Source organism: Pimephales promelas, chromosome 15 (genome assembly GCF_988280905.1).
Source record: "Pimephales promelas chromosome 15, fPimPro1.hap1.1, whole genome shotgun sequence".
Lineage (NCBI taxonomy): Eukaryota > Metazoa > Chordata > Actinopteri > Cypriniformes > Leuciscidae > Pimephales > Pimephales promelas.
The window spans coordinates 2,700,322-2,727,761 of NC_142783.1; the positions used below are offsets into that span (position 1 = coordinate 2,700,322).

At 41.6% G+C, this 27,440-nt stretch overlaps 1 protein-coding gene across 5 annotated transcripts in view; it reads left to right on the forward strand.

Moving 5' to 3' along the window:
• ddhd1a (DDHD domain containing 1a) overlaps nt 1–27,440 on the forward strand; it is a 107,697-nt gene that overhangs the window by 19,462 nt on the left and 60,795 nt on the right. For all 5 annotated transcript variants that reach the window (XM_089120025.1, XM_089120027.1, XM_089120023.1 and 2 more), the window contains 3 exons: nt 4,360–4,507; nt 6,806–6,915; nt 7,171–7,277. In XM_089120025.1, the coding sequence (XP_088976151.1) occupies nt 4,360–4,507; nt 6,806–6,915; nt 7,171–7,277 (365 nt within the window). The remainder of the gene's footprint in view (nt 1–4,359; nt 4,508–6,805; nt 6,916–7,170; nt 7,278–27,440) is intronic.

Genomic DNA, 27,440 nt, shown 5'->3' on the forward strand with positions numbered 1-27,440 from the left:
TAACGCAAAGTGGAGATGTTGCCCAGAGATAAAAACATAGCAGTTGTCGGATGAACAGATGAACGAGAGACGAGAGTTGTCGTATTTCCCCGCGTTTAATAAAACCACTCAAACGTCACACTCGTCCTCCTCATACACGGGGATCGAGCGAGAGAAAACAAACAAACAAACATCTGGTCACAATAGAAAAATAAAATAAAAGAAAGAATACAAAGAGTCGGCAGAGCGGTTATCTCCTCTCCTCACTTGTCAAAATCTAACTGACACTACGCACACTATGCGCAGTTCTCATCTCAGCTCAGATTTCTATAAAGCACAAAGTGACCGTTTTACACATGTCCAGGGAAAACAGGACTCGGTCACCCTATACTATACTATTATTACAGAAATACTAATATAAATATTGTCATATAGCTCTTTATGCTCCGAGACCAGCAGCGCAACATTCATCTTGCCCATATCTTATCTTCTTCGCCGTATGTGTGCTCGGCAAGACCGTTTTGTGTTTGAGCGCCCCCAAGTTGTGTTTTACTGTAACTTCAGAAGTACCACACACGTGAGCAAACCCGCCAATCTCGTTGGTCGGATTGGTTTTGACGCTGCGCGTTAAACCAAAAAAACGAACCCGAGGCGTTTTTTTAAAAATGACGCTTTTACGTGTGGCGTTTTTCGCGTCGGTGTGAACACTCACATTGGCGCCCATTGTTTAGTCACGAGGCGTTAAACGTCGACGAATAACGCGCGCGAAATTCGTCCCTGTGTGAACAGGCCTTAAGACTATCCAAACACAAGGGAACTGTCTCTCTTAAAGTCCCTGTAAAGGCAATTCTACAAAAAAGTTCTAAACACATTATAAATGTTACATATGTATTGCTAAAACATATTACAAAGTCTGTGAACTGTGAAGTACTGAAATGTGGAGTTAGACCGTTAAACAGTTTTTCACCATTGCAATTTTACGGATTAATTGGGCGGGGCTAAAACAGGGCTCGATGATGCACTGGAGCCCATGAGCTGCTGGACACGCCCCTAGTTGATGACGCACAGAGTCTGATCTCTCCCCTTACACACAATAACACTCCCCGAGCACATTCGCATTCACCGCACAATCGCGAGTGACTGTCAGTACTCCAGCTGAGCCTACAGTTTTCTAGCTAGCTATGCCTTCGACACGGACATGCATGGGCTACTACCTGGATGCGTTCATGTACAAAACAGATCGGTATCTTTATTTAAATTCCATAAAAACGATCACATCAAGAAGAGGTTTTTAGAGAGCCAACCTTGATGAAGAGCTGAGGATCACCGCTAACACCCGCCTCTGTAGTGATCGTTTTACACTGGATCGTTTTATAAACTTTCCTCAGAGACAACTGGGATTCACTGATAATCCGCTGTTACTGGTGAACGGGGCCGAAACGACGATCTCCCGCCTCAGTGTTCATCCTCCCGTCTCCAAAAGCTAATCAGCTAATATCACCGTCGACAGCTTTCCCGCGAGTGGGCGTGGTTTCAGCGCAGCCAGCGGACACGCCCCCAGCGTTTGAGAACAGAGATAACTGCTCATTTTTTCATGATTTTGATAGCTTATTTTATGTACTTGCCGGCTTTTTTTATCATTCAAATTTGTCTGGGTGGCTAATAACACATTTTTCTGTGGTGTGACAAACTCAGAACACATACTTAATGTTGACTTTACAGGGACTTTAAAGGGACAGTTCACCCCAAAATGAAAATTCTGTTAGTTCACGTAGTGTAACAGCGCAGCGTTTCTTTGCCGTACATCACACACACGACCAGCACCGGCCAACAGTGAGCCTGCGTGTGATGTACGACACAGAAGCGCTGCGCTGTTACACTACTCGAGGCCCACAGAGAAGGAAGTGATTAGTGGAATGAAGTCGTTATTTTTGTTTGTTTATTGCACGCAAAAAGTATTCTCGTCGCTTGATAAACTTAAGGTTGAGCCACTGTAGTCACTCGGACTATTTTAACTAGGGGTGTCCATGGTTAACCGGTTAACCGATTAACCGTTTAAAATTGGATAACCGAGTGGCGTCAATACATATTTGCACAAAACTTTTGCGTTTTTTTTTCTGATTGTCGATAAAAAATATTGTGAAATGACAGCGTTTCTATTAACGGTGTTATGCGACTAAAACATTTTTTTTTCCTTTCGCGATAAGCCATTCCAAAAATAATGGCAACGGACGTTGGTATATCACAGCTACCGCACTAGACATTATTATTATTTATAAAAGGAGACGTGGTGTGTCATCCAAGCATGGCAGGGACAGTCACAGAGTTTCTGTGTGTTTCTCCCTCATTTCTGCTCCGCGGTCTTGATTGTGGCATTTCTTTGAGGTTTTGTCTAGTAGGCTATTCCTTGTATCCTTTATGAATTTTAAAAAAGAACTCTGCCTCGTATATGTCCAAACGGTCAGTGTACTTTTGTGTTCATTCGTTTCCCCTTATTTAATCCGTAGGCCTAATTGCGAAACGGAAAATGAACGGTTGTTGTATTTTGTAAAACACAGAGTTGAACACCAAAATGTTAATTTGAACTGTAGGACTACGTCAAATGCTGCGCAAAAATATATAGGCTAGGCCTATATATCGGCGAATTTTCAGATATTTGTTTGATTTTTTTGCCCCTTTAAACATTTAAAATATTTGACAAATGAATATGGAAAAAAAAAGATTTTACTGGTTTTCTGAGGCCAGATTAGAACCTGGAAATGATTTTCCCCCGCAGTGCTGAATGAGAAGAGCCGTAACCACAGCCTACAGAAAGGGGATTTAGATGATTTATAAGATATAATAAATGTGTCTGATAATAAAATAATATAAAATAACGAGGCATTAATTGTTTATTAATAAACTATTGTTTTCTAAATCAGTTTCTGCTAAAAACAAATCTTCATCCCCGGATGCACCTTTAGAGAGAAATACATAATTAGCTAGGCTACATAATTACATGGTCAGAAGATATTGGCTTTCGATTCGAATTTGTTCGTTTTAAATTGGACATTTAAAGCTTTATGCGGTGGCTGTTTCAGTTCTCGCGCTCCAGTTCACGGAGATCATGAAGCGCGCCTGTTTGTTAAAGCACAACGTTTTCTTGTTATTGTGAGTTTACGCAAATAAATGTATTTGCGAATAATGTATTATTATTTTCTGTATGACCAGAAATGAAAGAGTATTTTAAGTTGTTTCCACTGAAAGAACTGCAATGAGACTGCAAGTGTTCACATGGGCGTCTCGCAGCCTCCACACTAAGCACACACACTGGATATGCGCTGATATGCGTCAAAATATTGTGTTTATTTGTGCTTTGTTCCTTTTTTGGATAAAAGCGTCTTCTACATATGCAGCCTAATAAAATGTTACAATAATGATGATTATTATTATTATTTGCGGATACGGAGTTTTTGCGAAATGGACGTGTTGCCAATGTGCGTATTTTCAATGGGCAATTTCAGTTTGAAGGGTGATGGAAACGCGCCTACTTTAATTGCTCTGAACTTACCACTGCGTTTTATTTCTATAAATTAATTTCGTTTCAAATGGGGTCCAACCAGTTATTAAAGGTGTTAAAAATTAACTCTGTATCTCGAAGTTGCGGCGCGCACATGGTTAACCGAGTATTAACCGATAAGGGCCTCGGTTAACGGTTAATGAAAAACTTGAAAACGTGCAGCCCTAATTTTAACGATGACTTTAATAACTTTTCTGGGCAAGTAGAGCCAGGCCGATATATCGGCAGACCGATATCATCGGCCGATATTAGGCGTTTTCCAAACTATCGGTATCGGCAGTTATTATGGCCGATAAATTAATATTTCAAAAATAAAATTAAAACGGACTAAACACGCTTGAACCATGTCATGAGTGTTGGAGTTGTATAGTTTGTCCACCAGAGGGCACTCTACACCGTTCCTGTTGGCAACACCCGTTGAGTTGGTCACGATACATAAATTGCTTGAATAACAATTAAAAGAACATCCCCATCAGTTCTCTTAACTCAAATAAGCATGACAAAATTTCTGACTATCATGTCCAGTTTAAAATAAATAAATAAATAAATAAAATATCGGCCGATATATCGGATTTTAAAACCCAAAAATATTTGTATTGGTATCTGCCTTCAAAATCGGGCTCTACCGGCAAGTTTCAATCGCTTAGAAGTCTATGGAGGAGTGATCCAGCTCTCATATCTAATCACAAATATCTTCATTTATGTTCCAAAGATGAACGAAAGTCTTACGGGGTTGAACAACATGAGGGAGAGTCATTACTGACAGAGTTTTCATTTTGGGGTGAACTATCGCTTTAACGTGTGTCCTGTGATTGGCTCAGCCTCCAGCAGTGGCACCAGACTGCACCGTGGGTACGTGGAAGAGGCCTCGCTGGACGATAAACCCCCTCAGACCACACACATCGTGTTCGTGGTTCATGGCATTGGACAGAAGATGGACAAGGATCGCATCATCAAGAACACGGGCATGTGAGTCCTCAGGAGTGCTGTTGCTGAAGTCTTCGGGCAGAGGCACGGAGATCAATTATAGTGGATTCACTGCAAAAGTGTTTAGATAAATCCGCTCAGGTTTATTAACAGGTTGATTTATACAGGTTAGTACAGGTTTATTTCCCTTTTTTGTTACAATATTTGTTTATGTTGTGTATATGTCTGTCATATACACAGTAGGGGTGATTTTTTTTCTTGTTTCCAGTCCAAATATCTAAAAATTCTTAAATCAAGATACAATTACTAAATTAAAGCTGCAAGCAGCATTTATCGGTGTTCAAGCCTTTGAGCACAAAAGCATCAAACGGCATTCAGTTTTATTCAGCATACATTTATCCACTGACATAACAGATGGAAAACACCATTTACAGCCAAGACAGGCAATTTACCATAGGAAATACATTGTTTTAATGCTTTTTAATAGTTATAGCGCCACCTATGGTCCAATTTCCATGAAACTGTGCATGCTTCTTCTACATGTTATGACACATATTCTCATCAAGTTTTCCTTAAGGATTTATATGCTTTTGGGTGCATTTTGTTACGCCCCTTTTGTAAATGACCCTGTTATAGCAAAACAAATGCAAAATTTCAACTTTTTGTCGATTAATTATTGATCTAGAGAGTCCAGAGAATAGGCCTAGACTAATTTAGTTCAGATCGGGCAAAAAAACAGGGACTATTTCGCAAAAGTAGGTTTTTAACATATTTGTGAATATTTAATGAACGATTTGATTGACAGCAATGGTTCTTGAGGCAAAGTTGTTCAGCGTGAGGAGATCTATCCAATGAAATGCATTTCGTGGGGATGGGTGCAACACCACGTGATTACAGAGCCATAGAACTTGTTAGCGCCCACTAGTGGCCAATTGCTTTCAAAACTCTTACAGACCTCTAGGGCAGTGTTTCCCAACCCTGTTCCTGGCGGCACACCAACACTGCGTGTTTTCTTTGTCTCCCTAATCAAACACACCCGATTCAACCCATCAGCTCATTAACCCACCTGATTATGAGCTGATGGGTTGAATCAGGTGTGTTTGATAAGGGAGATAAAGAATACACGCAGTGTTGGTGTGCCGCCAGGAGCAGGGTTGGGAAACACTGCTCTAGGGCCATGAGTCGAACATGCCCATCGAGTTTCGTTCCGATCGGCCTTCGTTAACCTTGTCTCATAGGTGCTCAAACTTCATTGGCCAATGGCGGCCATGTTTTTTGAGTTACACCAATGTCATACACATACATGGGGCCTTGGACCAAGACACTGCATACCAATTTTCTAGCATACTCCTAGCGACCGTACCACTTTTTTTTTGATAATTATTGATCTTCAGACTCCAGAGAACATTTCTGCACTGGTTTGATTCCGATCGGGTAAAAAACCGGGTCTAGTTCGCAAAAGTAGGTTTTGGACAAAATTCGACATAACTTTTTTTTTTTGTAAAAACCTTGGCGCTAAGTCAAACGGTCTAGGAGTTATGAGCAATTTAGTACTTTTGGTTGCTGTAGCGCCACCTATGGGCCAATGGGCTCATACTCTGATAGGTTCTCCTCAATTTGAGCCCCTACCGTCTGGCTGAGTTTCAAGTCTCTAGGCCTTACGGTTTGGGCTGCACTTTAGGGGATTTTTTTCTTTCTTTCTAGCAAATACAATAGGTTTTCATCACTTTGTGCTTGAACACCTAATGAGTAAAATTCCCCACGTTTTAATTCTTTTACTTAAACGAAAAGGTTAGGATTTTGCCTTTTTTTTGAATGAAAGATCAAAAGGATAAACAATGCGGATTTATTTTTTACTGCCATTTTATATCATATTTACCAGGGGTATGATTAATTCTGGTCACGACTGTGTGTATATATAGAATAAAGTAACAATGAAATAAAAGTATTTTTTGTTAAAACATTCTAGTGATCATCTCAGATTAATATTAAATTGGAAAAGTAGCTATTTTCTAAACTAATGGCATGTTAAGATGCTTATCAAGTACTATTTATATAATATAGTATTTTGAATAGATTTTTATTTGTATTATATTTTCAGTTTGAATTTTAGTCATTTAGTCATCTATTAGTTTCATATTTCTTCATAGCTTTAATATTTTTTTATTTCAGTTTTACTGATTTAAGTACTTGAACGTTTAGTTTCCAACGTTTCTAATTTTAGTTTTATTTCAGTTAACTAAAGCTAATTATTAACTAAGCATTTTTAAATAGTACTGAAAGTGTGCACAGTTTGAAGGGCAATGTGATATAATTCTGTGTGTGTGTGTGTGTGTTCAGGCTGCGGGACGCGGTGAGGAAGATGGAGGAGAAGCACTTCGCTGAGCAAACAGAAGAGCATGTGGAGTTCCTGCCGGTCGAGTGGCGCTCCAAGCTAGCTTTGGACGGCGGTGAGACCGTAAACCACGTGTCCGTCTGCTGCGTTCACTCTGAACAGCTGCTCTGATCACACACACTTGTCCTTTTACCTTTTGTTCACAAGCACACACACTGTTTTATATGATGGCAAGAGAATATAATCCAGTTCATCCTCTCTCAGCTGTGCAAACAATGACATGCGTTAACATTAATAAGGAAACGTTGAGTGAGCTGATCAATCGTAGCTTGGGTTCGTATTTTAGGAGTGTTTTCCTCTTTCCATGCAGACACTGTGGAGTCCATCACCCCTGATAAAGTGAGAGGCCTGAGAGATTTACTCAACAGCAGCGCCATGGACATCATGTACTACACCAGCCCTCTCTACAGAGACGAGGTCAACCACATCTTGCCTTTCATTAGTTCTTACATTGTCATCATTTTCTCTCTCACTGACTGGCAAAAAGTGCATTTTCAGTGTGAAAAACACATCTAAAATGGGGACAGAGCTGTGCGATTGACTGCACAAATAGATTTGACAATGAATCCAGGTATATTTTTACAAACTGCTGAAAGCTACAGAACTGGGAAACAAATTAATTCATAGAAGCAACTGGATCCAGGCAGAGAGCGGGGGATTTGCAGTCACCGTCGTGTCAATTTGCTGAATTTAGGGGGATAAATCATTCCCGATATATTGTGTTGTTATTTAATTGATGAGTTTTCAATACAGTATATATCTACCATCGTATATTCTTAGGGCTGCACGATATATCGGCCACCATATCGGTATCGGCCGATATTTGCTCATTTTTATGTTATCGTTATCGGCCCGATAATAAAATTTGTCTGATATATTAAAGCTGATAAATAATGAATTATTTCCTTCAACACTTGACACCTGAGACACTTAAGGTGCAGACTGTTCAACATGATTGATCTTAATTGCTTGAAATATGATTAGAATCAAAAAGGAAAATATAGTTAAGTGCAAAATGTGCTGTCATATCGGCTACATGAAATTATAATGAGAAGATTATAATTGTGTTAGGGAACGGATTTTAATTGTGCGACTTTTGTTTTTGCAATCAGGCTTTCAAAAATTATATAAAAATTGGAAAAATTAGATTTATCGGCCGATATATCTGTTATCGGCTTTCATATATAAAGAATTATCGGTTATCGGTATCGGCCGATATTTGCTCATTTTTATGTTATCGTTATTGGCTCGATAATAAAATTTGTCTGATATATTAAAGCTGATAAATAATGAATTATTTCCTTCAACACTTGACACCTGAGACACTTAAGGTGCAGACTGTTCAACATGATTGATCTTAATTGCTTGAAATATGATTGGAATCAAAAAGGAAAATATAGTTAAGTGCAAAATGTGCTGTCATATCGGCTACATGAAATTATAATGAGAAGATTATAATTGTGTTAGGGAACGGATTTTAATTGTGCGACTTTTGTTTTTGCAATCAGGCTTTCAAAAATTATATAAAAATTGGAAAAATTAGATTTATCGGCCGATATATCGGTTATCGGCTTTCAAATATAAAGAATTATCGGTTATCGGTATCGGCCAAAATGTTCGTATCGGTGCATCCCTATATATTCTGCATAATTGGATGAATTTAAATAATATATAGCGAGCCCAGCCTTTAGTTTAACCCTGTGAAGATTTTGAATAAACATGAAAATGCAAATTTTGAACTTATTCGAGAATGCTTTGGAATATAGACGTTAGATTGGTCTCATTTTAAAGAAGACATTTGGCAGATTTTTGTACAAGTGAAATGAATTAAGAAAGTGAAACTGGAAAAAAGTTATAGGACCAAACTTTTTCACTAGATGACAACCTGATCATTACTGCCCAATATTACCTCTATTTCCATGTGTTTTGAGTGATACGAACCCTTATTAAGTTGGCTTGAGAAAGCCAACTTACTGAAATCCTATTTAAACTTATTATTAAGTTGGCTTGAGAAAGCCAACTTACTGAAATCCTATTTAAACTTATTATTATTATTATTAAGTTGGCTTGAGAAAGCCAACTTACTGAAATCCTATTTAAACTTATTATTAGTGGTGCTTGCAAAGCAACACTATTGTTATCCTCCATACTTATTAGTGGTGCTTGCTGAAAGCAAGGCAACACTATTACTATTGTGTTTTTTGAGTCGGCCCAAAAGTTTGGCACGCTACTCCTCCCGCAGTTTTTGTCACACACCCATGAATGAGGTCTCAAAACGTGCGGAATATTCGGGAATGGTGTGCTATGACTTTTCTAAGCGATCGGGGGTACGATGTTCGCCCGAAGGGCGAACAAATTTCCCAAAAATCCCATAGACTTAACATTGCGACAAACTTTGACGACTCATAGCTCCGAGCGAGAATTTCACAGAAGCCTGAGATTTACCACATTTGAAGAGGCTGACAGGCTCTGTAAGAACATACCTCACAATGGGGTAAAAGTTGCACCCCTGGGGGGCAGGAGCTGCCCAAATATTCCCCCATTGACCCCCATGTTATTTATTAGTGGTGCTTGCTGAAAGCAAGGCAACACTATTACTATTGTGTTTTTTGAGTCGGCCCAAAAGTTTGGCACGCTACTCCTCCCGCAGTTTTTGTCACACACCCATGAATGAGGTCTCAAAACGTGCGGAATATTCGGGAATGGTGTGCTATGACTTTTCTAAGCGATCGGGGGTACGATGTTCGCCCGAAGGGCGAACATATTTCCCAAAAATCCCATAGACTTAACATTGCGACAAACTTTGACGACTCATAGCTCCGAGCGAGAATTTCACAGAAGCCTGCGATTCACCACATTTGAAGAGGCTGACAGGCTCTGTAAGAACATACCTCACAATGGGGTAAAAGTTGAACCCCTGGGGGGCAGGAGCTGCCCAAATTTTCCCCCATTGACTCCCATGTTATTTATTATTAGTGGTGCTTGCTGAAAGCAAGGCAACACTATTACTATTGTGTTTTTTGAGTCGGCCCAAAAGTTTGGCACGCTACTCCTCCCGCAGTTTTTGTCACACACCCATGAATGAGGTCTCAAAACGTGCGGAATATTCGGGAATGGTGTGCTATGACTTTTCTAAGCGATCGGGGGTACGATGTTCGCCCGAAGGGCGAACAAATTTCCCAAAAATCCCATAGACTTAACATTGCGACAAACTTTGACGACTCATAGCTCCGAGCGAGAATTTCACAGAAGCCTGCGATTCACCACATTTGAAGAGGCTGACAGGCTCTGTAAGAACATACCTCACAATGGGGTAAAAGTTGCACCCCTGGGGGGCAGGAGCTGCCCAAATTTTCCCCATAGACCCCAATGTTATTTATTATTCTTATTCTTATTGTTCTGGTCACTTTTTGACGCGCTACTCCTCCCGCAGCTTTTGTCACAGACCCATGGGTGAGGTGTCAAAACGTGCGGATTATTCGGGAATGGTGTGCTATGACTTTTCTAAGAGATCGGGGGTACGATGTTCGCCCCAGGGGCGAAAAACGGCCAAAAAAAATCCCATAGACTTAACATGGTGAAAAAATTTGACGAGTCATAGCTCTGAGCGAGGATTTCGCAGAAACTTGCAATTTACCACATTTGAAGAGGCTGACAGGCTCTTTAAGAACATACCTCACAATGGGGTAAAAGTTGCACCCCTGGGGGGCAGGAGCTCCCCAAAAAATTTTTCCATTGAAATTTTCTAGTATAGCATTTTACTATTCCAGGAAAAAGTTTGGAGCACTCCTACGTCCACATTTTTTGTCACAGACCCATGAATGAGGCATCAAATCGTGCGGCCTATTGAGGAGAAGTGTCATATTAATTTTATAAGAGATCAGGGGTACGGTGTTCGCCCCAGGGGCGAACAAATTTCCAAAAAATCCCATAGACTTAACATTGAGACAAACTTTGACGACTCGTAGCTCCGAACGAGGATTTCGGACAAATGTGTGATTTGCCACATTTGAAGAGGCTGGCAGGCTCTTTAAGAACATACCACACAATGGGGTAAAAGTTGCACCCCTGGGGGGCAGGAGCTGCCTAAAGTTTTCCCCATTGACTTACTATGGTGAAGGACGTCCCATCAAATGCATGTGTTTTTCCTACTATGGTAAATTGCATAGGGATTTTGTATTGAACATAGCTCTGGATCACAGTGTCATAGAGACAAGGGGGCGGGCTCATTTTACTCAGATGACCAATCAGTCTCTCAGGATCATTGTGAAGCTATTAAGCCACGCCCTAGCAACCATTTAGAGCACCTTAGCAACAACTCCCATAGACTTCCATTGAAAGAGATCAAATGGATATCTCAGGATATAAGTGTCATAGAAACATGAGGGTGGGCTCGTTTGACTTGGGCAAGCAAACAGCCAATCCTGAATCACCTCAACACTTACTGGCAACGCCCTAGCAACCATTGTAGAGCACCTTAGCAACCAAAATCCAAAGAGGGATATCTTCCATTCTGAATGTCATAGAGGCATGGGAGTTGTATTATATCATTCATACTGACAAGCAGCCTTTGGAGATTCATGATTGGCAGCTGCCAAGCCACTCCCTAGCAACCAAGCAGAGTACCCAGCAACCATTTTGCAAGACCTATATCTCTGCATCAAAACATCGTATAGAGATGGGGGTTGGTTTATACATTCACATTGACTTTGGAGCTTCATGATTGGCAGCTGCCAAGCCACTCCCTAGCAACCAAACAGAGTACCCTAGCAACCGTTTTGCAAGACCTATATCTCTGCCTCAAAACATCGTATAGAGATGGGGGTTGGTTTAAACATTCACATTGACTTTGGAGCTTCATGATTGGCAGCTGCCAAGCCACTCCCTAGCAACCAAACAGAGTACCCTAGCAACCATTTTGTAAGACCTATATCTCTGCATCAAAACATTGTATAGAGATGCTGGTTGGCTCTTTTTACTCATGCTAGCAAACATGACTTGCTACATGCTACACATGCTAGCAGAGAATAGCTACATGCTAATATTGATTAGCTAAGTGCTAAATCATGCCAAGAAAATGCTACAAACTTCATAGTAACCATCTGTGACAACTACCAACCACCTATACCAGAACATCCTAGCAACCTCCTAGCAACAACCTAGCAACCACCCAGAACACGCTCGCAACACCCTAGCAACCACCCAGAATACCCTAGCAACCGCCTTACAACACCATAGCAACCACCCAGAACACCCTAGCAACCACCAAGAACACCCTAGCAACCACCCATAATACCCTAGCAACCACCTAGCAACACCCTAGCAACCACTCAGAACACCCTAGCAACTGCCTAGCAACACCCTAGCAACCACCCAGAACACCCTAGCAACCACCCAGAACACACTAGCAACCACCTAGCAACACCATAGCAACCACCCAGAATACCCTAACAACCGCCTAGCAACCACCCAGAACACCATAGCAACCAGCCATAACACCCTAGCAACCGGGTGGTGAGTTTTGCCACTGCAAGCACCACTTCACATTTTCCTCTGGAAATGTACATTCTAGTTCTTCTTCTTATTATTCTGGCCACTTTTTGGTTCGCTACTCCTCCCGCAGATTTTGTCACAGACCCATGGGTGAGGTGTCAAATCGACCGGCTCATTTAGGAGAGGTGTGCTATGACTTTTCTAAGAGATCGGGGGTACGATGTTCGCCCCAGGGGCGAAAAACGGCCAAAAAAAACCCCATAGACTTAACATGGCGAAAAAATTTGACGAGTCATAGCTCTGAGCGAGGATTTCGCAGAAACTTGCAATTTACCACGTTTGAAGAGGCTGACAGGCTCTTTAAGAAAATACCTCACAATGGGGTAAAGGTTGCACCCCTGGGGGGCAGGAGCTCCCCAAATATTTTTCCCATTGAAATTTTCTAGTATAGCATTTTACTATTCCAGGAAAAAGTTTGGAGCACTCCTACGTCCACATTTTTTGTCACAGACCCATGAATGAGGCATCAAATCGTGCGGCCTATTGAGGAGAAGTGTCAAATGAATTTTATTAGAGATCAGGGGTACGGTGCTCACCCGAGGGGCGAACAAATTTCCAAAAAATCCCATAGACTTAACATTGAGACAAACTTTGACGACTCATAGCTCCGAACAACGATTTCGGAAAAATGTGTGATTTTCCACATTTGAAGAGGCTTGCAGGCTCTGTAAAAATATACCTCACAATGGGGTAAAAGTTGCACCCCTGGGGGGCAGGAGCTGCCCAAAATTTTTCCCCATTGACTTACTATGGTGAAGGACGTCCCATCAAATGCATGTGTTTTTCCTACTATGGTAAATTGCATAGGGATTTTGTATTGAACATAGCTCTGGATCACAGTGTCATAGAGACAAGGGGGCGGGCTCATTTTACTCAGACGACCAATCAGTCTCTCAGGATCATTGTGATGCTATCAAGCCACGCCCTAGCAACCATATAGAGCACCTTAGCAACAACTCCCATAGACTTCCATTAAAAGAGATCAAAGGGATATCTCAGGATATAAGTGTCATAGAAACATGAGGGTGGGCTCGTTTGACTTGGGCCAGCAAACAGCCAATCATGAATCACCTCAACAATTTCTGGCCACACCCTAGCAACCATTATCGAGCACCTTAGCAACCAAATTTTAAAGAGGGATATCTTCCATTCTGAATGTCATACAGGCTTGGGAGTTGTATTATATCAATTATACTGACAAGCAGCCTTTTGAGATTCATGATTGGCAGCTGCCAAGCCACTCCCTAGCAACCAAAAAGAGTACCCTAGCAACCATTTTGCAAGGCCTACATCTCTGCATCAGAACATCGTATAGAGATGGGGGTTGGTTTATACATTCACATTGACTTTGGAGCTTCATGATTGGAAGCTGCCAAGCCACTCCCTAGCAACCAAACAGAGTACCCTAGCAACCGTTTTGCAAGACCTATATCTCTGCATCAAAACATCGTATAGAGATGGGGGTTGGTTTATCCATTCACATTGACTTTGGAGCTTCATGATTGGCAGCTGCCAAGCCACTCCCTAGCAACCAAACAGAGTACCCTAGCAACCATTTTGTAAAACCTACATCTCTGCATCAAAACATCGTATAGAGATGGGGGTTGGCTCTTTTTACTCATGCTAGCAAACATGACTTGCTACATGCTACACATGCTAGCAGAGAATAGCTACATGCTAATATTGATTAGCTAAGTGCTAAATCATGCCAAAAAATGCTACAAATTTCATAGTAACCATCTGTGACAACTACCAACCACCTATACCAGAACATCCAAGCAACCTCCTAGCAACACCCAAGCAACCACCTAGCAACCACCCAGAACACGCTAGCAACACCCTAGCAACCACCCAGAATACCCTAGCAACCGCCTAACAACACCATAGCAACCACCCAGAACACCCTAGCAACCACCAAGAACACCCTAGCAACCACCCAGAATACCCTAGCAACTGCTTAACAACACCATAGCAACCACCCATAACACCCTAGCAACCACCCAGAACACCCTAGCAACCACCTAGCAACACCCTAGCAACCACTCAGAACACCCTAGCAACCGCTTAGCAACACCATAGCAACCACCCAGAACACCCTAGCAACCACCTAGCAACACCCTAGCAACCACACAGAACACCCTAGCAACCACCTAGCAACACCCTAGCAACCACCTAGCAACCACCCTAGCAACCACCCAGAACACCCTAGCAACCGGGTGGTGAGTTTTGCCACTGCAAGCACCACTTCACATTTTCCTCTGGAAATGTACATTCTAGTTATTCTTCTTATTATTCTGGCCACTTTTTGGTTCGCTACTCCTCCCGCAGATTTTGTCACAGACCCATGGGTGAGGTGTCAAATCGACCGGCTTATTTAGGAGAGGTGTGCTATGACTTTTCTAAGCGATCGGGGGTACGATGTTCGCCCCAGAGGCGAAAAACGGCCAAAAAAAATCCCATAGACTTAACATGGCGAAAAAATTTGACGAGTCATAGCTCTGAGATCGGATTTCGCAGAAACTTGCAATTTACCACATTTGAAGAGGCTGACAGGCTCTTTAAGAAAATACCTCACAATGGGGTAAAAGTTGCACCCCTGGGGGGCAGGAGCTTCCCAAATTTTTCCCATTAAAAATTTTCTAGTATAGCATTTTACTATTCCAGGAAAAAGTTTGGAGCACTCCTACGTCCACAGTTTTTGTCACAGACACATAAATGAGGCTTCAAATCGTGCGGCCTATTGAAGAGAAGTGTCCTATCACTTTTATCAGAGATCGGGGGTACGGTGTTCGCCCCAGGGGCGAACAAATTTCCAAAAAATCCCATAGACTTAACATTGCGACAAACTTTGACGACTCGTAGCTCCAAACGAGGATTTCGGACAAATGTGTGTTTTGCCACATTTGAAGAGGCTGGCAGGCTCTTTAAGAACATACCTCACAATGGGGTAAAAGTTGCACCCCTGGGGGGCAGGAGCTGCCCAAAATTTCCCCATTGACTTACTATGGTGAAGGACGTCCCATCAAATGCATGTGTTTTTCCTACTATGGTAAATTGCATAGGGATTTTGTATTGAACATAGCTCTGGATCATAGTGTCATAGAGACAAGGGGGTGGGCTCATTTTACTCAGACGACCAATCAGTCTCTCAGGATCATTATGAAGCTATTAAGCCACGCCCTAGCAACCATTTAGAGCACCTTAGCAACAACTCCCATAGACTTCCATTGAAATAGATCAAAGGGATATCTCAGGATATAAGTGTCATAGAAACATGAGGGTGGGCTCGTTTGACTTGGGCCAGCAAACAGCCAATCATGAATCACCTCAACAATTTCTGGCCATGCCCTAGCAACCATTATCGAGCACCTTAGCAACCAAAATCCAAAGTGGCATATCTTCCATTCTGAATGTCATACAGGCATGGGAGTTGGTTTATATCATTCATACTGACAAGCAGCCTTTGGAGTTTCATGATTGACAGCTACCAAGCCACTCCCTAGCAACCAAACAGAGTACCCTAGCAACCATTTTGCAAGACTTTATCTCTGCATCAAAACATCGTATAGAGATGGGGGTTGGTTCATACATTCACATTGACTTTGGAGCTTCATGATTGGCAGCTGCCAAGCCACTCCCTAGCAACCAAACAGAGTACCCTAGCAACCATTTTGTAAGACCTACATCTCTGCATCAAAACATCGTATAGAGATGGGGGTTGGCTCTTTTTACTCATGCTAGCAAACATGACTTGCTACATGTTACACATGCTAGCAGAGAATAGCTACATGCTAATATTGATTAGCTAAGTGCTAAATCATGCCAAGAAAATGCTACAAACTTCATAGTAACCATCTGTGACAACTACCAACCTCCTAGCAACAACCTAGCAACCACCCAGAACACGCTAGCAACACCCTAGCAACCACCCAGAATACCCTAGCAACCGCCTAACAACACCATAGCAACCACCCAGAACACCCTAGCAACCACCAAGAACACCCTAGCAACCACCCAGAATACCCTAGCAACCGCCCATCAAAACCATAGCAACCACCCATAACACCCTAGCAACCACCCAGAACACCCTAGCAACCACCTAGCAACACCCTAGCAACCACTCAGAACACCCTAGCAACTGCCTAGCAACACCCTAACAACCACCCAGAACACCCTAGCAACTGCCTAGCAACACCCTAGCAACCACCCAAAACACCCTAGCAACCACCTAGCAACACCCTAGCAACCACCCAGAACACCCTAGCAACCGCCTAGCAACACCCTAGCAACCACCCAGAATACCCTAGCAACCACATAGCAACCACCTAGCAACACCCAGAACAACTTAGCAACCAACAATAATACCATAGCAACTGCCTAGCAACCACCCAGAACACCATAGCAACCAGCCATAACACCCTAGCAACCGGGTGGTGAGTTTTGCCACTGCAAGCACCACTTCACATTTTCCTCTGGAAATGTACATTCTAGTTATATATTATTCTTATTATTCTGCCCTTTTTTTGACGCGCTACTCCTCCCGCAGTTTTCGTCACAGACCCATGAATGAGGTGTCAAAACGTGCGGCTTGTTCGGGAATGGTGTGCTATGACTTTTCTAAGAGATCGGGTGTACGATGTTCGCACAGCGGACCAAAAAGCGGCCAAAAAAGTCCCATTGACTTACATTGGGGAATTTTCAAAAATTCAAATCCCAACTGTCACTTTCTCACAGACACAAAAGGGCCTGACAGCCCTGCTGTCAGGCAGACGTCTCTCTCTCCCTAGGAGGATTTAATTTATCAAGCAGCCAATGAGTAATGGCCTAAAATCTTCATAGCCACACCATAGAAACCAGTTACAGCATCCTAGCAACCGTGGGCAATAGGCACGAGGCCGCAGGCCTCGTGCCATACTAAATAACTCTATAAAAACTCTATAAAAACTCATTTTAGAGACTAAATAGTAATCATCTGTTAAAAAATACACGCCGACATCACAGACCCCTGATTGAGGCGTCAAATTTTGCGGATTATTGAGGAGAGGTGTGCTGTGACTTTTCGTAGCGATCGGGGGTACGGTGTTCGCCCCAGGGGCAAATCATTGGGTAAAAAAGTCCCATAGACTTTTAGTGTTTTTCCTACTATGGTAAATTGCATAGGGATTTTGTATTGAACATAGCTCTGGATCACAGTGTCATAGAGACAAGGGGGCGGGCTCATTTTACTCAGACGACCAATCAGTCTCTTAGCATCATTGTGAAGCTATTAAGCCACGCCCTAGCAACCATTTAGAGCACCTTAGCAACAACTCCCATAGACTTCCATTAAAAGAGATCAAAGGGATATCTCAGGATATAAGTGTCATAGAAACATGAGGGTGGGCTCGTTTGACTTGGGCCAGCAAACAGCCAATCATGAATCACCTCAACAATTTCTGGCCATGCCCTAGCAACCATTGTAGAGCACCTTAGCAACCAAAATCCAAAGAGGGATATCTTCCATTCTGAATGTCATAGAGGCATGGGAGTTGGTTTATATCATTCATACTGACAAGCAGCCTTTGGAGTTTCATGATTGGCAGCTACCAAGCCACTCCCTAGCAACCAAACAGAGTACCCTAGCAACCATTTTGCAAGACTTTATCTCTGCATCAAAACATCGTATAGAGATGGGGGTTGGTTCATACATTCACATTGACTTTGGAGCTTCATGATTGGCAGCTGCCAAGCCACTCCCTAGCAACCAAACAGAGTACCCTAGCAACCATTTTGTAAGACCTACATCTCTGCAACAAAACATCGTATAGAGATGGGGGTTTGCCTTCTGTCAACTAGTGTTTAAATATAATCTCATACACTGTATAATCACACCATAGCAACCATATAGAGTACCCTAGTAACCACCTGAACACATGAATAAGCCATTTCTCCGCTGAATAAGCCATTTCTCATCACACAAACATTGTACAGACATGTTTGGTGTCTCGTATGCAATCATGTACCACACTCTAGCAACCGGGTGGTGAGTTTTGCCACTGCAAGCACCACTTCACATTTTCCTCTGGAAATGTACATTCTAGTTAGTGGTGCTTGCTGAAAGCAAGGCAACACTATTACTATTGTGTTTTTTGAGTCGGCCCAAAAGTTTGACGCGCTACTCCTCCCGCAGTTTTTGTCACACACCCATGAATGAGGTCTCAAATCGTGCGGAATATTCGGGAATGGTGTGCTATGACTTTTCTAAGCGATCGGGGGTACGATGTTCGCCCGAAGGGCGAACAAATTTTCCAAAAATCCCATAGACTTAACATTGCGACAAACTTTGACGACTCATAGCTCTGAGCGAGGATTTCACAGAAGCCTGTGATTTACCACATTTGAAGAGGCTGACAGGCTCTGTAAGAACATACCTCACAATGGGGTAAAAGTTGCACCCCTGGGGGGCAGGAGCTGCCCAAATTTTCCCCCATTGACCCCAATGTTATTTAAAATTTCTAGTATAGCATTATACTATTCCAGGAAAAAGTTTGGCGCACTCCTACGTCCACAGTTTTTGTCACAGACCCATGAATGAGGCATCAAATCGTGCGGCCTATTGAAGAGAAGTGTCCTATCACTTTTATCAGAGATCGGGGGTACGGTGTTCGACCCAGGGGCGAACAAATTTCCAAAAAATCCCATAGACTTAACATTGAGACAAACTTTGACGACTCATAGCTCCGAACAACGATTTCGGAAAAACGTGTGATTTGCCACATTTGAAGAGGCTGGCAGCCTCTGTAAGAACATACCTCACAATGGGGTAAAAGTTGCACCCCTGGGGGGCAGGAGCTACCCAAAATTTTCCCCATTGACTTACTATGGTGAAGGATGTCCCATCAAATGCATGTGTTTTTCCTACTATGGTAAATTGCATAGGGATTTTGTATTGAACATAGCTCTGGATCATAGTGTCATAGAGACAAGGGGGCGGGCTCATTTTACTCAGACGACCAATCAGTCTCTCAGGATCATTGTGAAGCTATCAAGCCACGCCCTAGCAACCATATAGAGCACCTTAGCAACAACTCCCATAGACTTCCATTGAAAGAGATCAAAGGGATATCTCCGGATTGAAGTGTCATAGAAACACAAGGGTGGTCTCGTTTGACTCGGGGTAGCAAACAGCCAATCATGAATCACCTCAACAATTTCTGGCCACACCCTAGCAACCATTATCGAGCACCTTAGCAACCAAATTTTAAAGAGGGATATCTTCCATTCTGAATGTCATACAGGCTTGGGAGTTGTATTATATCAATTAAACTGACAAGCAGCCTTTGGAGATTCATGATTGGCAGCTGCCAAGCCACTCCCTAGCAACCAAAAAGAGTACCCTAGCAACCATTTTGCAAGGCCTACATCTCTTTATCAGAACATCGTATAGAGATGGGGGTTGGTTTATACATTCACATTGACTTTGGAGCTTCATGATTGGAAGCTGCCAAGCCACTCCCTAGCAACCAAACAGAGTACCCTAGCAACCATTTTGTAACAGCTATATCTCAGCATCAGAACATTGTATCACGATGGGGGTTGGGTCTTTTGACTCATGCTAGCACATAGAACTTTCAAAATGCTAAACATGCTAGCTGTGAATAGCTACATGCTAATATTGATTAGCTAAGTGCTAAATCATGCCATGAACAATATAAAAACTCTATAATAACCATATGTGAACACTACCAACCACCTAGTAATACCATAGCAACTACCCAGAATACCCTAGCAACAACCTAACAACACCATAGCAACCACCCAGAACACCCTAGCAACCGCATTGCAACACCCTAGCAACCACCTAGAAACTATCCAGAACACCTTAGCAACACCCTAGCAACCACCTAGCAACACCCTAGCAACCACCCCAAACACCATAGCAACCACCTAGCAACACCTTAGCAACCACCCAGAACACCCTAGCAACCACCTAGCAACACCATAGCAACCACCGAGCAACACCCTAGCAACCGCCTAGCAACCATCCAGAACACCTTAGCAACACCCTAGCAACCACCTAGCAACACCCTAGCAACCACCCAGAACTCCCTAGCAACCACCTTGCAATACCCTAGCAACCACCTAGCAACACCCTAGCAACCACCCAGAACACCCTAGCAACCGCCTAGCAACACCCTAGCAACCACCTAGCAACACCTTAGCAACCACCGAGCAACACCCTAGCAACTGCCTAGCAACCTTCCAGAACACCTTAGAAACACCCTAGCAACCACCTAGCAACCATCCAGAACACCCTAACAACCGCCTAGTAACAACCTAGCAACACCCTAGCAACCACCCAGAACACCCTAGCAACCACCTAGCAACACCTTAGCAACTACCCAGAACACATTGGCAACCACCCATAATACCCTAGCAACTGCATAGCAACCACCCAGAATACCCTGACAACCAACTAGCAACCACCCAGAACACCCTAGCAACCGGGTGGTGAGTTTTGCCACTGCAAGCACCACTTCACATTTTCGTCTGGAAATGTACGTTCTAGTTAGTGGTGCTTGCAAAGCAACACTATTGTTATCCTGCATACTTATTATTCTTTTTCTTATTCTTATTATTCCGGACACTTTTTCGGCACGCTACTCCTCCCGCAGCTTTCGTCACAGACCCATGAGAGTGGTGTCAAATCGACCGGCTCGTTTAGGAGAGGTGTGCTATGACTTTTCTAAGAGATCGGATGTACGATGTTCGCGCAGCGAACGAAAAAGCGGCCAAAAAAAGGCCCATTGACTTACATTGAAAAATTTTCAAAAATTCAAATCCCAACTGTCACTTTCTCACAGACACAAAAGGGCCTGACAGCCCTGCTGTCAGGCAGACGTCTCTCTCTCCCTAGGAGGATTTAATTTATCAAGCAGCCAATGAGTAATGGCCTAAAATCTTCATAGCCACACCATAGCAACCAGTTACAGCACCCTAGCAACCGTGGGCGATAGGCACGAGGCCGCAGGCCTCGTGCCATACTAAATATCTCTATAAAAACTCTATAAAAACTCCTTTTAAAAACAAAATAGTAATCATCTGTTAAAAAATACACGCCGACATCACAGACCCCTGATTGAGGCGTCAAATTTTGCGGTTTATTGAGGAGAGGTGTGCTGTGACTTTTCGTAGCGATCGGGGGTACGGTGTTCGCCCCAGGGGCAAATCATTGGGTAAAAAAGTCCCATAGACTTTTAGTGTTTTTCCTACTATAGTAAATTGCATAGGGATTTTGTATTGAACACAGCTCTGGATCACAGTGTCATAGAGACAAGGAGGCGGGCTCATTTTACTCAGACGACCAATCAGTCTCTCAGCATCATTGTGAAGCTATTAAGCCACGCCCTAGCAACCATTTAGAGCACCTTAGCAACAACTCCCATAGACTTCCATTAAAAGAGATCAAAGGGATATCTCAGGATATAAGTGTCATAGAAACATGAGGGTGGGCTCGTTTGACTTGGGCCAGCAAACAGCCAATCATGAATCACCTCAACAATTTCTGGCCATGCCCTAGCAACCATTGTAGAGCACCTTAGCAACCAAAATCCAAAGAGGGATATCTTCCATTCTGAATGTCATAGAGGCATGGGAGTTGGTTTATATCATTCATACTGACAAGCAGCCTTTGGAGTTTCATGATTGGCAGCTACCAAGCCACTCCCTAGCAACCAAACAGAGTACCCTAGCAACCATTTTGCAAGACTTTATCTCTGCATCAAAACATCGTATAGAGATGGGGGTCGGTTCATACATTCACATTGACTTTGGAGCTTCATGATTGGCAGCTGCCAAGCCACTCCCTAGCAACCAAACAGAGTACCCTAGCAACCATTTTGTAAGACCTACATCTCTGCATCAGAACATCGTATAGAGATGGAGGTTGGCTCTTTTTACTCATGCTAGCAAACATGACATGCTACATGCTACACATGCTAGCAGAGAATAGCTACATGCTAATATTGATTAGCTAAGTGCTAAATCATGCCAAGAAAATGCTACAAACTTCATAGTAACCATCTGTGACAACTACTAACCTCCTAGCAACAACCTAGCAACCACCCAGAACACGCTAGCAACACCCTAGCAACCACCCAGAATACCCTAGCAACCGCCAAACAACACCATAGCAACCACCAAGAACACCCTAGCAACCACCAAGAACACCCTAGCAACCACCCAGAATACCCTAGCAACCGCCCATCAACACCATAGCAACCACCCATAACACCCTAGCAACCACCCAGAACACCCTAGCAACCACCTAGCAACACCCTAGCAACCACTCAGATCACCCTAGCAACTGCCTAGCAACACCCTAGCAACCACCCAGAACACCCTAGCAACCGCCTAGCAACACCCTAGCAACACCCTAGCAACACCCTAGCAACCACCCAGAACACCCTAGCAACCACCTAGCAACACCCTAGCAACCACCCAGAATACCCTAGCAACCACCTAGCAACACCCAGAACAACTTAGCAACCAACAATAATACCCTAGCAACCGCCTAGCAACCACCCAGAACACCATAGCAACCAGCCATAACACCCTAGCAACCGGGTGGTGAGTTTTGCCACTGCAAGCACCACTTCACATTTTCCTCTGGAAATGTACATTCTAGTTAGTGGTGCTTGCTGAAAGCAAGGCAACACTATTACTATTGTGTTTTTTGAGTCGGCCCAAAAGTTTGGCACGCTACTCCTCCCGCAGTTTTTGTCACACACCCATGAATGAGGTCTCAAAACGTGCGGAATATTCGGGAATGGTGTGCTATGACTTTTCTAAGCGATCGGGGGTACGATGTTCGCCCGAAGGGCGAACAAATTTCCCAAAAATCCCATAGACTTAACATTGCGACAAACTTTGACGACTCATAGCTCCGAGCGAGGATTTCACAGAAGCCTGCGATTTACCACATTTGAAGAGGCTGACAGGCTCTGTAAGAACATACCTCACAATGGGGTAAAAGTTGCACCCCTGGGGGGCAGGAGCTGCCCAAATTTTCCCCCATTGACCCCCATGTTATTTATTAGTGTGAATGCTTCAAGCATTCACACTCTTGAAATCCAAATCTTTCTTATTATTATTATTCCGTATTCTTCCGTACGTTTTTCGGTCGCTTTCTTCTCCTCTCTACTTTGTGCTACAAAAACCATTCAAGTATCAAAATGTGCAGCTTTTCAAGGACATGTGTGCTATTACTTTTCTTTTTTATAACCTTTATAATTTTTAAATTATTAAACTTTTTGTGCATATTTTTTAACATGGAAGTCAATGGAGAATTCTTCAAATTCTGTTTTATGCTCCGTCTGCTTTCAAAGCCTACAACTTCTGCATACTTTCAGCTATTTCTGTCATTTAAACTTTAAAATGTTGAGAAATTTGTAAGCTATTAAAGTTGTATTCAACTTTTTGATATCTATTATACTTTTTTCACAATCTCTACTTTAGTCTCATGATGTTTTTCAACCCGTTTCTGAAATTATAATGGGAGTGAATGAGAGAGACTGTTCAGAGCTAGAGCACGTGCTAGAGTGAGCCAGCTTGAAACCTAATGCTAAAAAATAATTTTTAAATCGCTGGCCTGGCCACAATTTTCACTCTTTGGGCATAAAATTATACTTGAAACGTAGGTATTTTTGTTGTGGTTCCTCTCATGTGTTTAGTAAATCCCTGGGACTTATAGTTTTTTCACTGTGTCCTTCCAAAGGACAAGAGTGACAGACATTCCTCCATTGGCAGCAATTATAAATTCAGGTCAAACTTTTGTGATCAGAGCAATACAAACCAGTTTTTTAACTTGCCAAAGTGGTCCCTTTTTTTAACTCTATCCACAAAAAAAATACATCACATCGTTCACAAAGGCCTTGTCTCGCTCACGGTCAGGTCATTTCGCCAATACAACCTATAGTTTTGTCTCTATTGAGGTTTGTTCGAGGCCAAGTATCAGCAATTTTGGCCTCTGTCTAAATAGGAAAGCTGATTGCACAGGTGATGCTGATTAGCAAAGATCAAAGGGAGACACACATAACTGGTCCTGTGTTCTGATTGGTGGACAGTCACTCAGCTCTTTTCTGAAGGATACTACAAGTTTTTGTTGCATTTATGCCTCTACTTCTCCTGTTCTCCCTCTCTCTTCCCTCCTCTTCTCCTCCTCCAATCCTCTACTCCTCCTGTCCTCCTATTCTACCCTCCTTTCATAATCTCTTCTCCTTTCTACTCTTCCTTTTATCCTCTTCTATCCATCTGCCTGTCTTAACTATTTGACTTTCTGTGTCCAAATGATCTATCTATCTATGTATAGACTATGTATGTATCTATCTGTGTATCTATCTGTGTATCTATCTATCTATCTATCTATCTATCTATCTATCTATCTATCTATCTATCTATCTATCTATCTATCTATCTATCTATCTATCTATCTATCTATCTAACTAATCCATCTATATTTCTAACTAATCTATCTTTCTTTCTTTCTAGATAATCTATCTTTCTTTCTAACTATACTATCTTTCTTTCTAAATAATCTTTTCTTTCTTTCTAACTATACTATCTGTCTTTCTTTGTAACCAATATATCTTTCCTTCTTTCTTTCTAACTAATCCTTTCTTTATTTCTAACTAATCCTTTCTTTCTTTTTTCATCCTTTCAAATCCATCTTTCTTTCTAACTAATTCTTTCTTTCTTTCTTTCTTTCTTTCTTTCTTTCTTTCTTTCTTTCTTTCTTTCTTTCTTTTAAATTCATATTTCTTTCTTACTAATCATTGCTTTCTTTCTTTCTTTCATCTATCTATCATCTATTTTTCTTTCTTTCTTTCTTTTTTCTTTATTTCTAATAATCTATCTATCTATCTATCTATCTATCTATCTATCTATCTATCTATCTATCTATCTATCTATCTATCTATCTATCTATCTATCTCTATCTATCTATCTATCTATCTATCTATCTATCTATCTATCTATCTATCTATCTATCTATCTTTCTTTCTTTCTTTCTTTCTTTCTTTCTACCTAATCTTTCTTTCTTTCTTTCTTTCTTTCTTTCTTTCTTTCTTTCTTTCTTTCAAATTCATATTTCTTTCTTACTAATCCTTTCTTTCTTTCTTTCTTTCTTTCAAATCCATATTTCTTTCTAACTAATCTTTCTTTCTTTTTATCTTTCTTTCTTTCTTTCTTTTTCTTTATTTTGAATAATCTATCTATCTATCTATCTATCTATCTATCTATCTATCTATCTATCTATCTATCTATCTATCTATCTATCTATCTATCTATCTATCTATCTATCTATCTTTCTTTCTTTCTACCTAATCCATCTTTCTTTCTTCCTTTCTACCTAATCCTTCTTTCTTTCTTTCTTTCTTTCTTTCTTTCTTTCTTTCTTTCTACCTAATTCATCTTTCTTTCTTTCTTTCTTTCTTTCTTTCTTTCTTTCTTTCTTTCTTTCTTTCTTTCTTTCTTTCTTTCTTTCTTTCTACCTAATCCATCTTTCTTTCTTTCTTTCTTTCTTTCTTTCTAATAATCCATCCATCTATCTATCTATCTATCTATCTATCTATCTATCTATCTATCTATCTATCTATCTATCTATCTATCTATCAAATCCATCTTTCTTTCTAACTAACTAATCCTTTCTTTCTCACTAATTCTTTCTTTCTTTCTTTCTTTCAAATCCATCTTTCTTTCTAACTAATTCTTTCTTTCTTTCTAATCCATATTTCTTTCTTTCTTTCTTTCTTTCTAACTAACTAATCCTTTCTTTCTTTCTCTCTCACTAATCCTTTCTTTCTCACTAATCCTTTCTTTCTTTCTTTCTTTCTTTCTTTTAAATCCATTTTTCTTTCTAACTAATTCTTTTCTTTCTTTCTTTCTTTCTTTCTTTCTTTCTTTCTTTCTTTCTTTCTTTCTTTCTTTCTTTCTTTCTTTCTTTCTTTCTTTCTTTCTTTCTTTCTTTCTTTCTTTCTTTCTTTCTTTCTACCTACCCCCTGTCTTTCTCTACCTTTCTTTTTTGTACTCCTTTACTTCTCTACCTCTGTCTCTTTCTCTACCCCTATATTTCTTTACCTCTGTGTCTACATCTCTACCTCTCTTTACCTCTCTAAGTAAACTTGTAGTTTTCTACAATTTTTGGATCTTGTTTTGCATTTCAGCTTATTAAATGCATTTGAATTAAGCTTTTTTTTCTTTTTTGCTCTGTTTTGCTGTTGTTTGAACTGCAATATTTTTTTTTTTTTAAGCATTTCAGTTCAGCTTTTGAAGCATTCACACGCATATTCCGCAGGAAATGCAATTTTTCTAGTTATTCTTCTTCTTATTATTCTGGCCACTTTTTGGTTCGCTACTCCTCCCGCAGATTTTGTCACAGACCCATGGGTGAGGTGTCAAATCGAAAGGCTCATTTAGGAGAGGTGTGCTATGACTTTTCTAAGAGATCGGGGGTACGATGTTCGCCCCAGGGGCGAAAAACGGCCAAAAAAAATCCCATAGACTTAACATGGCGAAAAAATTTGACGAGTCATAGCTCTGAGCGAGGATTTCGCAGAAACTTGCAATTTACCACATTTGAAGAGGCTGACAGACTCTTTAAGAAAATACCTCACAATGGGGTAAAGGTTGCACCCCTGGGGGGCAGGAGCTCCCCAAATATTTTTCCCATTGAAATTTTCTAGTATAGCATTTTACTATTCCAGGAAAAAGTTTGGAGCACTCCTACGTCCACATTTTTTGTCACAGACCCATGAATGAGGCATCAAATCGTGCGGCCTATTGAGGAGAAGTGTCAAATGAATTTTATAAGAGATCAGGGGTACGGTGCTCGCCCCAGGGGCGAACAAATTTCCAAAAAATCCCATAGACTTAACATTGAGACAAACTTTGACGACTCATAGCTCCGAACAACGATTTCGGAATAATGTGTGATTTTCCACATTTGAAGAGGCTTGCAGGCTCTGTAAGAATATACCTCACAATGGGGTA